This window comes from Apis cerana, linkage group LG14 (assembly GCF_029169275.1).
Source record: "Apis cerana isolate GH-2021 linkage group LG14, AcerK_1.0, whole genome shotgun sequence".
Lineage (NCBI taxonomy): Eukaryota > Metazoa > Arthropoda > Insecta > Hymenoptera > Apidae > Apis > Apis cerana.
The window spans coordinates 2,866,023-2,884,022 of NC_083865.1; the positions used below are offsets into that span (position 1 = coordinate 2,866,023).

An 18,000-nucleotide genomic window follows, 5' to 3' on the forward strand; every position below is an offset into this window, starting at 1 on the left:
TTTTTGAAAATTTAAAACAAAATAATAAAAAGGTATGCTTAATATTTTAATAAAATCTTTAAAAAAATCTTAATAAATTTTTCAACAAATCTTTGTTATAAAATTGAAGGTAAATATATACATATACACTGATTCCTATTTTCACGAATCATTAATTTATAATTAATTTAAATAAAATCAGAATAGTGAAAATAATATATTCATATATGAATCTAATCTATCATTGAAAATGTTAATAAAGTAAAATATCTCTATATAAAAAAAAAAAAGAAACAAATTGTCATTGGATTCTTCTTCATAAGATCTCAATTATTTAAAGGATAACGTAACGAGTAATTTTCTTATCATAATTTTCAACTATTAAAGTAAACGATTGTACACGTGAAAAAGAAAAGGAAATTAGGAAAAAGCTTTTTTCTGTTTATTTAAATGTAACTTTATACTCGCAAGATTGCAAGAACGGTCTACAGCTGTGATAATTAAATCACAGAATCTCATGAATATTAAATGAGATTACGCATGTAACACGGAATACGATAACAACATTCTTTGAACACGTACAAGAAATAAATCTATCAATGAACTATCTTTTATCAATTCTGTTTATCAGAATTCTTTTCTGTAACTCAATCCATTTAATTCCTATCGATTAAATGAAAAATATTTTCGATAAAAAGATTTATATAATTTTTTCAGCAAACTTAAAAAGAATAAGATATAGAAATTATACGATGAATTATACGATAATTGTATAAATAAATAAAATTAAGACAGATCGACATTTCATTCTTTTGAAAGTATCTTTAAAATTTTTACAAATTTAAGATTAATATTTACAAATTTTATTTCTTTTTTTACTAATACTTTATTCGTATTTCTATTTATTTATTTCACTGTTATTTTTCTTTCTCGCATATTTTCTCATTACTGTCTCTCTTTAAATTAAAAAATTTCCTTCAATGAATACGAGATAGAGAAGCATAATGATCGATGTAAATTCCGTTCAAAAATTTAATCCTTTGTATCCTTTACGAGTACAAGTGTACAGACTTGTAACCCAAATCTAACTCGAACCCAGATATTGCAGCGGGGATTCCTTGAATAAAAGAAAGGCTCTTTCTCGAAAAGGCTGGAAAAAGATTGAACGGAAAACTTTCTTTGCACAAGCACGACCTATTTCTATTTAGCGAACGTAATACAAGGGAATATGCTATAGAGGTCGCTAATTAATTGTTAATGGTGTACTGGGATTAAGTTTGAGGAGTCGAGTATTTCCTACCTATTTCGAAGGGCTTTATTCTCGTCTGTTGAGCTTCTGCAATGTACAGATGTAATTATACAACTCGAAAAATAATTAACCCAGATATTTAAGGAAGATAAAATAATTTATTCGGAATAATATATCTAGTTTCTCATCTATGAGATAAATTCATCGTTATAAAAAAAATACTCGTTTTCGATCACAATAATGAGATTTTACGATTTGAAATAAATATAACATTTTTTTGTAATGTAATTGTAGATATTACTCGCACGAATATAAAAAAGAAATATTTTGTACAATACAAAATTTGTAAAAAAGAATTTAAATCTATTAAATAACAAAAATTGTTGATGATAAAGTATCTTTTTGTTCTTTTGAAAACATATATATTATAAAAATTATAATATCCAATTTTTAAATTTTTTAAATATTCTTAAAATGAAAATTTGTATTAGCATCATTTGTATTATTATATCATATTACATTATAAATTTATATTATTTATTTCATTTGTACAATTTTATACATGCAATATTTTTGTAGAATCGATTCTAGAGGCTAAAAAAAAAAACAAGCACAGAAATGTTGATTTATTTATTAAATTATAAACAATTGAAGAATTATAAGTAAATTTCAATATTTTATAGTCTTCTAAAATCAATCTCCAAAAAATCATGTGTACACGATATATATCATTGCGTTATATTATTAATTTTAATCTAATTTTCCTATTATAAACAAGGAGAAAAATATCTGTATAACATAACTGAATAAAAGAAACGACGGTTGTTTACTATTCCTTAATCGTATTAATTCTAATTTAACTTTCCTCAAGGATTGGTCGACCTAGATATTATCTTATGTCGCGAAACCTTAGTGTAAATCATGCTCTTTGGCTGATCTATACGAGACGAACCTATTTCTGTTAATGAGATTCGAATAAAAAGGAAAAAAGGAAAAAGAAACGCGCGTGAATAAAAAAAAAATCGCAGTGAAGATTTCCCGACACGAGAAATTTCTCGTGTCACTGGAAATCATGGATCACCCTTCCTTTCGCCTTTTGTCCGACCGATCGATCGATATAATTCTTTTAAAAGGATGTGTGGTCCATTGAGCAATGCGATGCAATGGCTCTGCAGAGGCTCGTAAATACAAATTACATAGGCATTATCCACCCTATTCTGAGATAGTGGGAATCTGCGATATATATTTCAGAATTAATATTCCACGGGCGGTTGTGATTTGTCTTTATTGTTGTACGCACCAAAATTTGAGAATACATATTCTTTTAAATGGAATGATAGATAGGATACGAATGAATTTTGAAATAAAATTTATTCGTTTTGATTCTTTGTTTTCTTTGGAAAATAATGATAAATTGATGTAACTATAATTATAGTTGTATTGTATAGTTGTATCGTTATTGTAAATGTAAATATACGATCAATATATCTATTAAGTATTACAAGATATTTTTATAATTTCGTTTTACGATTAAAAAGTTACAGTAATCTTCGTTATAAGATGATATTTCATGACATTCTTGAAATATAAATTTGAAATTGAAATTTCTTTATATGTTACAGTTAGGAAAGTAGCATTGAAGAAGAAAATGATAAAAAGAAAAAATAAGTAAAGTTTATCTTAATATTTTTTCTATATTTATAAAAAAATGATTAGATTATTAATGAAATTAAGTAACTTTCATCTAATTTTTTATATATATATATATATAAGATTAATAAATTTAGAATGTGAATACATACAACAATATAAATGACTGTGTTCATTATATTTATTAAAGAAATAATAATAGAATGTGAATATAACAACATATATATTATAACACATAAATGAATATATCCATTATATTTATTAAAGCAATAATAATTAATAGTTTTTTTAGTTTTTGAAATCTTCTATTTTAATTATTGTAATAATAAACTTCTATATAGCATGTTTTAATGCATTGTTTTTTATTTAAGAATGTATTATGTTAGAAAATAGAAATTTGATATTTTATTACGTACACAGATAGAATATACATTTATTTTATTTTGGTAATATTTTCTTTTTAAAGTTCACTTTCTTGCTTCAATAATGCATATCAATAATTGTTTGTTAACCTATTTAAAAATATTGATATTTTTACTATAAAAAGTTCAAGGATGAATAAAAATAACTTATTAACTCATCATTTAATTTGCCAATAATTTAAACTTCATAATTTATTTATCCTTTAGCAATTTCCTATTTTTAATGCATCGTTAAGTTTTTCTATACATTATTAAGTTGCTTTATACATATTTATATTTTCTATTTGTGAAAAAGACTAGAAATGATTTGACTAAAATTAACTTCTTGTTTCTTGCCTTTAATTATATGTAAAATCTTATCTATCTAAGAATAATAAAGATATATAGTCTATTGTATGCAATTTATTTACACACAAAAGAAGAATTTATAAAATCATTGTATTTATTACATTATTTTAATATTAATTATTCATTGCTAGTAATGTTACATAATTTTAATATAATATTATTATATTATACTTTCATATATATGTGTATTTATAACTACAATAGTATTAAATAATAATAACATTGTATATTATTTACATATCAATTCCATGCTATTTAATTAGGTCCAAGTTTATTCATTAAACATCATATCATTTTATAGTACTCTCTCATGAGTATAAAAATTTAATATAGTGAAAATACAATAAAATAATAGAAAAATAATAGAAAAAGCTTTTAGTATCAACACATTAAAGTACATGTATATATATCTACGACAAAAAGATTAAAAAAATAAATAAATAAATAAATAGATAGATATAATCTTATGCTCATTTGCTCATTTAAAAATTAATAATAAACTCACGATTTCTTATTCGAAATATAATATATATATCGATTCCTAGGGGAAATCTCGTTAATCTTTCCTTCATACCCTTCGCACGTAGTGTATATCCAGATGAATTGACAAAGAAGCAACTTTACACTTCAAATCCCCCTGGCAACGAAGTACAAGCGAACTGGTATAAAGCCAATCCACGAAATTTACGTCTCGCGAGTTTTCGCTTCGCGTTCACGTATATCAGGTGCTTCTGTTTCAAGAATTATCATCCATTCTGAAACTTCTGACAGAGGAAGGATCCAACTTGCATTCCACGCGAAACAGAAGTCGATGGAATAGTATGGATACCGGTGGAATGGTATATACGCGTGAGCTTTTCACTGTTTATGTAAAAATGGAATTTTCTAACGAGATTTTCTTTCCTCGAGATCATTTGTTCCGTCTTTGAGAATGAAATATTTCTTTCGTTGCGTTCGAATTTTGAATTTTGTATTTTGTGTTTTTTTGTTAGATGAGAGAAGAAAGTTTCTTAAATTTTATCAATGTAAACTTTTTTCTTTTTATGTATATAGAAATTTTTCTTACTTCAACTTTGCTTCAAAATTATATTTATGTTGTATTTATTTAATGTTTAGAGTTATGTACACTTTGAGGTTATGTTGTATAGATATATTTATACATATTATGAAAATTTTTATAAATTATTTTATTTATTGTTTGTGTTTATATTAAAATAAATAATAATAACAAGAATACAAGATTAATATAATAAAAATAAAGAGTTAATATAATGATGTTTAAATGATGTTTAAAATAGTAGCATAATATAATGCATCCTTATAGAAATAATAACAAAGAAGAGTAAAAACATTTTTTGAATAAAAATTAAACTTTTGTTATAAATTTTTTAAGTATTCAGTTTATATTTTATAATGTAATATTCATAATTATATTATAATCATTTTAAAAACATTTAAAAATTAAGTTTTTGTTATACGTTATATGTATATATAACATATAATATTTATATTTATATCATAATCGTTTAAAAATATTTCATGGACAAATATCAGACAACATTTTCACCTGGTAAAAATAAGAGAAATCGGTATTTTGTGCAGGCTTTGGTCTCGATTTTGTAGATGAAACTGTCATCCACCAAGCACTCCCTCCGTTTGACAAAAGGGATCGGCAAACCAGTATATGTCCATTTCAGAATTGAACTCCGGGGGGTCGTGCACATTAGAAATAGCTATGGCTGGAATAAACGTGACAACAGCAGCCGTTTGCCCGTAATAATCGAAATTATTTGCCCATTTTATAACATGTTTGTATATTTGCACTAATGTTTATTTCCATTCGCCTTAATTCTAATTCATCTGTGACTCTTTAAATTATCATTAAATTTATGTTCTTTTATTTATGACTTATTTATTGTCATATTAATACTCTTTATTATATGATAACTGTTTACAATCATCAGTGTAAAAAATTTTTATGCTGTTATACTATGTATATTGCTACATAATTATATAATTATATATATATGATGTGATATATATAATCTATGGATATTTTATGATTGCTTGAATGATTAAATGATCATGTGATTTTCTAATAATTACATGATTACATAAATATTATTATGAATGAATCTAACTATAAATAACAAATTATTACATATAAAATAATATTAATATTGTGTAATAATAAATCTATAATATAAATAAAGCATTTTGAAATATGTTAAATTACTATACACTATATGGAGAAACGAAACATGATATTTAAAATTCCTGAAAATTTTAATAAGTCTCGAAAAATCTAAAATATAAATTAAATATATAAAATCTATTGATTAAAAGATATAAACATTAAATAATATAATAGTTAATATTTATAAAAATGCTTATTTATCAATTTAAAAAAGGAAAATAAATAATTTTTCTTTTGACCATCAACTTTTCTACTATAACGACAATATTTTAAACTATTGCTCCTATGACTACAATTAGCTAAGTATAAATCAATGAGCAAATTTGACCATATACAACGAAGATTTATTGAACGATCGAGAATCATAAATTATGACGATCGAATATCGAATTTCTCTTCGACGAGGGAAGTGAATGCACACAGTACCCTCGTAACGTAGGGGAAGTATAAGCTTCCTTTTTAGGGGATGTTATCCTGCTCTTGTTCCCTTCGAGCTATAACTATAAATTGTCAAAGTTTGCATTATAATGATTACGACTAGTCGATAAATAAGACTTATCAAGCTTTTAGCTTATATGTAAATATTAGTCAGTTTCACGTAATTGTTAAGCAATTATCCCATTAAATTAGCAAATTCAGGATTGATTAAATATTTTCAATTTAATTTTTTATTAGTAATAGTTTTATTTATAAATTTAAAGTTTAAATACTTGATATATTTTTTAGACAATTTTTTTTTGTAAAAATAAATTGTTTCTAATTTTTATAATTTTATAATTGCAAATTTTTGTATCAGATTGTTTAGAAATAAATGTTTCTGACATAATTCAATTTTTAGAGATTCATATAACTATTGCAAACATCTATTCGACTTCATATTTATTATATAATGTATATATTGTTTTAAATATTGTATTATAATTCAGTTACAATTTTGTTTTATTAATTTAATCAACATAGCAATAAAAAAAAGAACTAACTCATTCAATTTTTTTTTATCTATCTCTTATCTATTATAGTAACAAAATATATAAATAATAAAATGAAAATTTAACTATAATATATACTATTTTATCTGTTAATTATAATTAACCATTGATCTCTTTTTCGGGAGAATCTTTAGAATTTTTTGGAGAATCTTTCTTGTCTAAAATTATATATTCATTAATTAAATTTTTTTTTATCAATTAATAATCATATTTCTTATAAATAATAAAATTCATTAATGTTTTTAATATTTAACATTTTGTCTCTTAGTAAAAGTAATATTAAAGTTATTAATTTTTATCATTAAAGCGATCTTCTAAGGATATTTCATTAATCGTTGAATATTTGCATTATGAAAATTTATAAAGGCGACTTATTTAAACAACGTAAAGAAGAGAATCTAAAATGCAATGATTTCACCCTTTGTTACTCTCCATCTTTGACGATTCTTCGTTGTAATCTTTTCTCCATAATCAGATGATCCACATTTAATTAAAGAGAAATTCTTAATTGAAGAATAGCAATTAACGGGTATATTGTGCGAATATCTATCATGATGTAATATAACGCATTGTTCGGTTGGTAAGATGACACGTAGCAGAGCAATAGATTGCAGAACGTCATTGTTATGAAAAGAATAAATTATACGTATAGTTGAAAATAATATATGTGAAAAGAAATTAATTTTTTCATTTTCGACATTAACTGAGAATCACGTAGGAAATGTTGCTTTTCTATTGTTATGAAACGAATTAGGAAATTGAAATAGTAAATGATGTAAAAAAGAATATAAATAAGAGAAAATATGTTTCATTATTTATAATAAAATAATTAAACTGATTAATTATTCCCTCCAGGATAAATAATATACCAATTCTTTCGAATTGTATCGAAAATAATTTTTTATCCGATCATCATTTACCATTCAAATTTTGAATTATAAGTTTTTCATTTTTTTAAATAGTCTATAAAAACTTTTTTAATTTCTTAAAATTCAAATCTAATAAAATAAGATCAAAAAAAGATTAAAATATGTAAATATGGAGAAATCAAATCTACCCTTAATTTACAACTACTTCAATCTCTCTCTCTCTCTCTCTTTCTTTCTCTCTCTCTCTCTCTCTCTCTCTCTCTCTGAATTTATACGACCAATTAACGAGTAAGAAAATGATTACAGGGCCGAATGCCGAATGGAGATTCCTATTTAAAGCTCTCGCTTCGTATATCTCGCGGTTTCTTTAGACAAAGATGTAGAGTGTCACGTCAATTTCAGATGGTCCCTTTATCCATCCCGGCAATACAAGCTCCGTGAAGGACCACTCAGAAAAATGAGCGCAGCCGTAGAAAACGGCGTGGATGCCTCGAAGCCGCGCGGCGTTTTCTCGAGGGCGTTCGCTAAACGGGCGCAACCCTTCGAGGAAGGTGAGTTTTGCGGGGAAAATAAATGGCACAGGGATTACCGCGGTGCACATGGGGCTTTTTTGGTGATTGGCCGTTGCTACCTCATAAAGCACAATAACTTGGTAGTGGACGCAGTGATGAAACTGCGAAGAATTCTTCTAATAAATGGCTTTTCTTCTAAAAAAAAAAAAAAGTGAATCGCTTGCGAGAAATAGAGATGCATAGATTTATAGAAAAATCGCGTTTTTTTTAATGGAAAGAAAGAAAGAATATAGCTATTGCTTTGTTGATTTATGTTTTCTAATTTTTCTTATTCCTTTTTTTTTTATTTCATTTTTTTACTTTTATATTTGTAGCTATTATTATATTTTTTTTTATTTATATTCTTGATTATTATTTGTTTCTATCAGGAGATAATCTAATAGAGTTATATAGGATGGATCATCGAGATTGATGGGCATTTTAATTATTTTCGATATGACTTTGAAAAAGTAAAGGTAATGTTTAATTTTTTGCCTGTTTATTTTTAATTAATTTTCAATTTATTTTTCGCATCACTATTTTATTAAGCTTAAGGAGGATGGATAAAAAATGTTATAAGCGTACACGTAAATAGATAACCTCGAAGGTTTATTTAAAAAAGAAAAAGAACAATATAGAAAAACTTCAATGTCATCTCTTGAAGATCCGTGTATAATAAAAAAGGTCTTAATTGATCTTTATTAATAATAAAGTAATTGAAATAATTAAATTGTGATTAACTTAATTTCATTTAAATCTATAAAAACTTTATTCCTCTTAAGAATAATATAATAATAATCTAATTAATAATATAATAATAATAATCATTTGAATTGAAAATCGTTTGAATTTCGCGCGTTAAAATATTCACTACTACATTTATATATTTCGATCTATTAAAAAGATTTCTTTTCCTGTAAAATATCATAAAAAATATTTTCAGATTACGTAACGAAAATAATTGAAATAATCATATTATATAAATGATCCATCCTTTAATTTTTATTCTTCAAAAAATATTCATTTTGTTTCTTTTATAAATCTTTCTGTTTTCGAATCAAATAAAACGGCATATTTACATATCTCATATAAATATTTTACGTTTTTAATACAATATTATCTATTAATTTTTATGTAAGAAAATCATTTGAATCGCGCGCCAAAATTGCATAAATATTCGCAATATTTAAATAGTCACATTAAATATTCCCTCTCTTATTTCATTATTATTATTGGAATCTACTAAAAAAATATCGTTTCACTTATTTCTCTTACAAACAATGATTCTATTTTCGTATTAAATGAAACGATATATTAAACATTTATATATTAACAAAATATCACGCTGAATTTACTGTCAGATACTATCAGAATACCTTCCATCAACGTACATCATTTGAATCGCGCGCCAAAAGTTCACCATTCACGTTTCGTCATATCTTGAAGTATTGAATAGGTTTCATTTTCCATGAAAGATCGTAAAGAATATTCCTCCGGCTGTGCACAGCCGTATAATATCGGGCTATCCCATATATCAGACTAACCCCTTCGCGGTTCCCTGCTGGTCTCTTACCGACCTCGTGCTGCAAGCGCACTTAACGTGCTCGCGTGTTTGCACGTAGACCTATATACCGACTGGGAGGGTTGCCTACGTAAGTCCTTTATGTGCTTTAATGCCTGACCGTAACCCGATGCGTGTACTTCGCCGTCTTACTTAAGTGCAAACGAGAAACTATCATCTGTTATAAAGGAATATAGATGGAAAATAAAAATAAAGACGGATCATGATGATTTTTTAACTTGTTCTAAGTTTCCTATGGAGTGAAAGTAAAACTTTTGATGGATATTTAACGAGGATGATGCTAATTTAATTTAATTGACATTTCATTTTCTTAATGTGTATAATCTCGTATAATATGTGACATTGTTCATAAATATCTGAACAGTTTGATTTAGTAGTTGTAATTTTGTTTTCGAATTTTATTAAATTTAAAATTTTCTATTTATTATTTATGAAATGAAATATTCAATAGACGAATTAAGTAGTACAAAATTTAGTGATATGTTAAATTGGGGAAAATGTGATCAAAAAAAAAATTTTGCATATTTTTCAATCACAGAATATCCATTGCCTTGGACAATCTATCCTAATATTTTTATGAAAATATAAAAAAAATATTTAAAGAATTTTATAGAAATATTTTGCAAGATTTTTCCTATGTATAATTTTGTATAATCGTTTTTAAATTTATATAACGATAAAATGAAATATCATATGAAAATTTTTAATCTTTGAATATTTTTTTAATTATTATATATAAATTATATAAAATTTTTTTAATTATTGTGATTAATTTATATTCTCATATAGATAATATTAGAGATAATATTCAAATAAAACATTTAATTTTTTATAAATCTTGTTAAAATATCTTGTAACAAATGTCAATACAATTCTAAATCTATACGATGTTAATATTTAAAATATAGAAATTTTAAATCCATATAACGGCAAAGTCAATATTATTTAAAACGTAAAATTATCCCATAAATCTTGCTGCAAACAAAAAAAGATAAAGTTTGCTATGACAAAATATTAGAGAATAAAATTTGCTGTAATTTCGGCAAACTTTATTCTCTAATATTTTTAAATCCATTCCGACGAGAAACGTATAATATTTAAATTCATACTTAAACGAAATTAAAATATAAAATTTCTTGTAAATCTCGATGCAAACATGATTTAACTAAAATATCCTATAACAAATATTTTCCTATTTGATATTTCCATGCAATATTAACGATCAAATAACATCTTCAAATCCATAGAATAAAACGTTACAGTTCCCTTTAAATTTTAGTCCAAACTATCTTGAAATATCTTAGAAATACGAAATTTCATTTCTTGAAAAACGGTATTAATATTTAAATCTTAGAATTTCCCGGATATCTGCTCCAGATTCAAAAATTTCCTCCAAACCTTGTTACCAATATCCGATCGAGCAATTATAACGAGTGAATAAAAATATTACCGTATTTAAAAACAGGAGTAATAAAAGCCAAAATATTAATAAACATTTGATTTTCACCTTGATAACAATCTTTTTCATACGAGAGAAAATTCTCGATTAACTTCATTGTACGTGTAATTGGCGGCTGTTCGCTTTCGGCCATACTGTAATTGCTCGAATTTGAAAATTAATTAAGCCAGAATGTTAAAGGTTCGTTGCGTGAAGCGCAACGAAACGAATTTCTTATCTCGTCGCTTAATTACTCGGTACGAGCAACTTCTTGATGAAAGGATGTTACATCTAGGGCGTAGGTGCGAGCGGGATAAACTTAATGCAATTACCTTGTGAATTATTTGTTTCGTCCGACAAGGTGGAAAATGAAATTACCAGAGGTCAGAATCTTCCTACGAGATGAAATTTTACCCGAAAAATATTCATAGAATGTAGCTGGATGATCGATTGAGAAATTTTGTGATGGGAATACTTGATAATTATATTGAGTCTGCTTGGGGAAGAAAAATAAGGATATTTTATATTTTCACTCTTTTCTTTAGTAACAGATACATTACAAAATAATTGAAATTGATAAGATTTTTTATACAGATTAAAATCCATTTTATTATTTAATAATAAATATCAAGTATTTTGTAATATGTATATATGTGCATAGATCTATTTTATTTTTTATCATTATAATCATAATTAAAAATACAATATAGTTTAAATCATTATTAATATTTTCAAATTTCAATTATTTTATAATAATATATATTCTCTGGTTTTTAAAAAATCACAAAATGAATCAGAATAAATTATATTTTTGATTTTTATATTTGTTTTATATTTTTATACTCAATTTCCTTCATATTTGCAAAATATCTTTGATCATATGTTATATTGATTATTTGCATAAGTAATTGTTATTTTACTGTTTCATGAATTGCTTTATTATTCATCACTTTATTTTATTCATGAATTCTCAGTTATATATATATATATGTACATTATATCATTGTCTTCATTTCAATATCATGTATAAAATTTGTAATGAAATTTGGATTTTCAATGTTCTCAAATTCACTTTATTATTAATCTTCATGTAAATTATTAACAAAATTTTATATATGTCAAATTACAAAGAATATATATATATGTTACATATAATATTAATAAGAAGTTTCATAATAGTGAAACACATGGAGTTTACAATTAAATTTTATACACATTATTATTTGTATCTTTTTCTATCTTTTTCAATTTATACAATTTTTTTTATTGATTTGATTTTTGAAATATTTAATTGCTTTCAATATTCATTTAGTTTTCCAATTTCAATCAAAAATAGATATTTCTAACTTATTTCTTATTCAACTAAAATAAACAAAGCTCTTTATTTTCTATTTTCTGCAAGCGTTGTAAATTTCCAAGTTTCTAAATTTACAACTAGTATTGGTTTCTAGCTTTGTAATCTAGTATTTGCAACAATTTCGAATTCATTTCAATATCTGATTCTCTGAATTTCCAATTTTCCACAAATATATTAAACTTCCAAATAATTTCGATTCCAAAATACAATCATATATTAATGAAGTACGATTAGTATTCAAATATTTTAATGTCAAGTTTCAATATTATTTAATTTTTTGTTTGTTATTATACAAAAAAATAAATAATAATAATAAATAAAATTTGTATTTCTAATTATAATGAATACTTTATTATATTCCAAAATAATAAATTATTGTAATAACTTCAAAACATAAATATTAACAAAAATTTTAATATATTACAGTATTAATTTTCAAATTTTATCTATTTTATCATATTCTAAATTTTCATCTTATTTTAACGTCAATTCTCAAATTTTTAAATTCATTGAATTTCAACTTTTTCAAAAGTTTAAATTCTCAAATAATTGTAATTTCTAACCAATTTCAATTTCAAATTCTCAATGTATTTCTCAAAATTTTCTAACTCATATCAAAACTCTCTGAATGTCCAATTTCAAAACTTCAAATTATCCCATAATTTCTATTACCATAATCTTACGCATTCGAATCGATTTCTGTATTCTGGTTTAATATTCTATTTTCATTTTAACTTTCAAAATTTTGAATTTTCAATTTGATCTAAATTTCCGATTCATATCAATATTTCACTCTTCAAATATTTTATTTATTACACTTTAATTTCTAAAATTTCAAACTCTTCAATAATTTCAATTTTTCATATCATTTTATATCCAAACAATTTTAATATTCTAACTTGATATCATATTTCAAATTCATTTCAATTTCTAGAATTGTAATTTTCAATAAAATTTCTAATTTATATCTAAACTTTTAACTTATTTCAATATCTAAACTTCTATTTATAAATTCTCACATAATTACAATACTCACATTTTCACATATCCAATATCAGCGTTTATACTTGGTATTATATTTCAATTCACTTAAAAATTCATAATTTTCAAATTTAGAAATTATAAATTCTGATTTTACAATTTATTTTAATAGTATATCATGAATGCACTATTTATCTTGATTTTCAGAATTTTAAATTTTTTCATAATTTCCATTCCCATACTTTCACATTTATATAATTAACATCCATGCTTAATATTATATTTTTAATTCGCTTCAATTCTAAATTTTCATATAATATTCACATAGCTAAATTTAATGTTTTAATTTGAAAGAGTAGAATTACATTTCTAATTCATTTCAGATTTCAAAACTCTAAATTCATTTCTATCTTCAAACTTCATTTCAATATCTAACTCTTCAAATTCACCTCTATTACCAAAACTTCAAACTCTCTTATAATTTCAATTCCCATATTCCCATATACTCCCAACAGATTTTAATATTTTAGCTTGGCATCATATTTCCAATCAATTTCAATTTCTAAGTTTCTAACTTATTTGAATATCAAATTCTTCAAATGCCTTATTCATCTTGATCCAAAATTTCGAACTCCCACATAACTTTTAACATTCAACTTGGTTTCAACGTTCCAGTGATTACAGTGACGTTATATTTCTAATCTATTTCAATTTTCTAATTTTTCATTAGAATTTTACCTCGAGATAAAAAATATATCTTAATCTAAAAAATGTTTATAAACAAAGTTACATTCAAAATTCAAAAAATGTTGAAATTTAAAAATAAAATTATTCCGTTATATAAATAAATTTCCTGAGATGATTTTAACTTTTTCTTTTACAAAAATTTTCATTTCTAATCAATTGTTAACAAAAAAACACAGAACACATAAATTTGTCACGTTGTGTTGAATATGTTACGTTAGCGAATCATCGAACTCGACACATGTCACTTCGATTGTCTCTTCTAATACACGTTCTGTGATTGGTCAACGTTTTTCGCTAATAATTCGTTAACAAAGTCAAGATGAAAATTTCCAAAGAAAAAAGTTGTTTGAAATCACCTCAAGAATCATCGATTAAGCCTTATTGATCGATTCATTGAGTCGTTATATTTTCAATATTCATATCAATTTCCAATTTCTCCTCGCAATCTCAATTGCTTCGAAGCCTTAAAATCCCAGAATCGTTTTAGAATCGAGATCTGAAACGATAAAATCGAGTTCCCTACGTTTATACCGCGAAGTATCACGCGTTTCCAACTTTCCACCACGAACAGGATAGGAAAGCACGATGGAAAATCACAAACGGTCGTGATCACGAGCGCTTTGGAAATCCGTCCGAAACGAGTCAAACGGTCTCGAACGATTTCGAACCGGAAGTTTCTCTCTCGCACGACTTCTACATCAAAGCGCGCTCGAGAGAAAGTCGGACGCTGATATAGCAGACCGTGATATAGCCACATGTGAGAAAAGGATGCCACATTCTCTGCCCTTGTACCCGAAACGAGCTCCTCTCACGAACTTGTCGATAACAGTTTGGCACCCCTCGGGCCTTTCCACCTTCGCGCCACGAGCACCATGCTTCGAGAATTCAATTATCCCGTCGCAGCAACGACTTCGGTAATGCGAGATGAACGAGACGACGGCCATCTTGCTGGCAGGGATCCCATGCTTCTTGCCCCTGTGCCCTTGGTTCGATTATGATTTCAAATTTACGCGAGAAGGGAGCAAAGTGAGGATTCTTGAGTTATTTTTATTCGTTTTTTTGTGTTGTTTATCAATGCTTTTGCATCCAATGTTTTTGAGCATACGAAAGAGATAAATAAAGCAATGCAATATATGTTCTCTAGATTTTTATACATTCAAATTTTTCGTGGATGCATAAATATTCTCCATGTAATTTGTCATAAAAAACATTTGTCATCTCATTTCTAAAAAGAACTTAATCCTCGAAGAATTATACATTAAATTTTGTAGTGATAAAATTTTCAACAATTTACCAATTTATTTCAATTTATTGTAATATATCAATTTATTTGTTATCATTTCTAAAAAGGATTTGATCTTCAAAGAGTTGTATATTAAATTTTTTAGCGATAATAAGAAAAATTTTCAACACTTATCAATTTATTTCAATGTAAAAATCAATAAATGAAAATAACTTATAATCTATTGGAGTGAATATTGAAAATAATATCAAAGATTCGTGACTATGTTATATTAAATGTTTCGCATTTACTAAAAACTTTTATCAAAGTGAAATATAATATTTATTTCGCTCTACTAAAAATGCATTACTGTGTAATTATGAGAATGAACGAGGAAAGTTATTTGGCTATCATAAAAAAAGATCGTGTCTCAAAAAAGATTGGAAAATATCTGGTTGTAAAGTAATTTATGTTCCACGTTTTTATAAATTAAATTTAAATACAGGCAATTTTCATCTAATTTAATGGTAAAATTTTATGAAAACTACTTCACGTTCATTATTATTATTATTATTATTATTATTATTATTATTATTATTATTATAAATGTGAATTTATATTTCATAATGGTTATTTTAAATGAATTTATTTATCAAATAAATTTCATTTATAATTCAAAATATAAATTAATAGAACAAACTTGTTAAAATTATTACATACATAATAAAATAAAAAATTGTTCAATTAACAATTATATTAAATATCCGAACTATTTTATATAATTAAATTAAAATTATTAATGAAATTTTATAAGTATAAATATAATATAAGTAATAAATTTGAAATGAAACAAATAAAAATTTATTAGAAAATTTTACGAATTATAAATTATTTGATTATTATATTTCGTACAAAATCATGAAAGAAAATTTCATATAGGAAGTAACTGCATCAAGATATTAATATCGTTACACTATCTATTGAAAATCTCAGAATGGACTATTATAAATCATTGTTCGACAAAAGCCTGTATAAACTTTATTAATTAAACGAGCACAACGTTTTGAAATTCATTGATCTATAAGTATTTGAAATTATTTATAACTGTTTAAACTTTCAGTAAAATTTTCCTTTATTGAACATTCATAAGACTTTGTAGTTAGTATCGAGTTTTTCGTGGTAACCTTTGACTAACAAACTTGATAGATATGGTTGATTAAAGCGGTTTGATCGATTTTATCAGAAATTAATAAATAGTTTTCACAATTACAGGGTAAAGGAAATTTTTTCAAATTTTTCAAAAAAACATTAATTTTCAAGTTTTAATATGTAATAATTTTATAAATTAGAATCATTTTTTTTTTCTTTAGAAACCCAAAATATTTAATATTGTATAGTAGCTTTAGTATATAAAGTTATGGGAAATAAATTTAAGTTTATTATGCTTAAATATTATTGTTTATTTTAATTCAATTCAATGATTTGAATCAGCATAAAATATAAAGAGACACCTATGACTTCGTATAAAGGAAAAAGAATACTTATTGCCTTACAGTGAATTAACATTGAAACAAAAAAATATTTTTTAGGAAAACAAAAAAAATTACTTTCTTATCATATATATTTGTAATATTTTCTAGATATTAATTTTTCTATTAATTGTTTTTGGATATTACCTATTATATCTAAAGATAATATACAATAATTTATTTTCCATAAATTAAAACGAATGTAAAATATGCAATAATGTTACAAAAATTAATTATTTTGAAGTTAAGAAACGAAAGAATAACAATTTGTAAAACTGAAATTATGAAATGTTTCTCGATATAACGCTATATACGATAAAAAGAAGAATTACGATGTTTTTTTTGCAATCATTTAAAGATTAAAAGAAATGTAAGAAAATAATTAAAGTCTCTGAATGTTGGAAATTGGGACGTTGGTTATTGTGAAGTTCACTTAAGGATTGAAGAAGTTCCACGAATTTTTCGCTTGTTTGAATTCTTCTTTCATATAAAACAGCGTAAATTATTTTTAAATTTCAAAAAGTTCCTTCTTTCCTCTATTAATTTATGAGAATGAATTCATAAAATTCACTTAAATCGAAGTAAAATATGGAAATATGATAAACTTCAATCAAAAAATTTAAAAATCAATTTTTTTATTATTACAAATTTTATCATGAAATTTATAAAACTTATAATTTATTACATTTCAAATAAAAGTAATGAGAAGATAGTAAAATTTATACGTAGAATTTCGCTTTTGCTTATACATTCTGTTTCTTCATTCTTTATATTTCTCATCTCTTTCGTATTGTACACATGCTGCAACGATAACTAAAAAAAATTACAATTTTAAAAGGAAACGATTTCAAATAACCGTTATACATAAATATCTCATAATAAAATCAAAT

The 18,000-nt window shown here is 24.6% G+C and overlaps 1 protein-coding gene across 21 annotated transcripts in view; it reads left to right on the top strand.

Annotated features, from left to right (window-relative positions):
• The window catches only part of LOC108004431 (kazrin), a 166,854-nt gene that overhangs the window by 85,835 nt on the left and 63,019 nt on the right, over positions 1-18,000 (top strand). For 4 of the 21 annotated variants that reach the window (XM_062085226.1, XM_062085228.1, XM_062085223.1 and 1 more), the window contains one exon: positions 8,106-8,254. The exons of the other annotated variants lie outside the window; for them this stretch is intronic. In XM_062085226.1, the coding sequence (XP_061941210.1) occupies positions 8,161-8,254 (94 nt within the window). In that variant the 5' untranslated portion in view covers positions 8,106-8,160. The remainder of the gene's footprint in view (positions 1-8,105; positions 8,255-18,000) is intronic. 21 annotated transcript variants of the gene reach the window in all.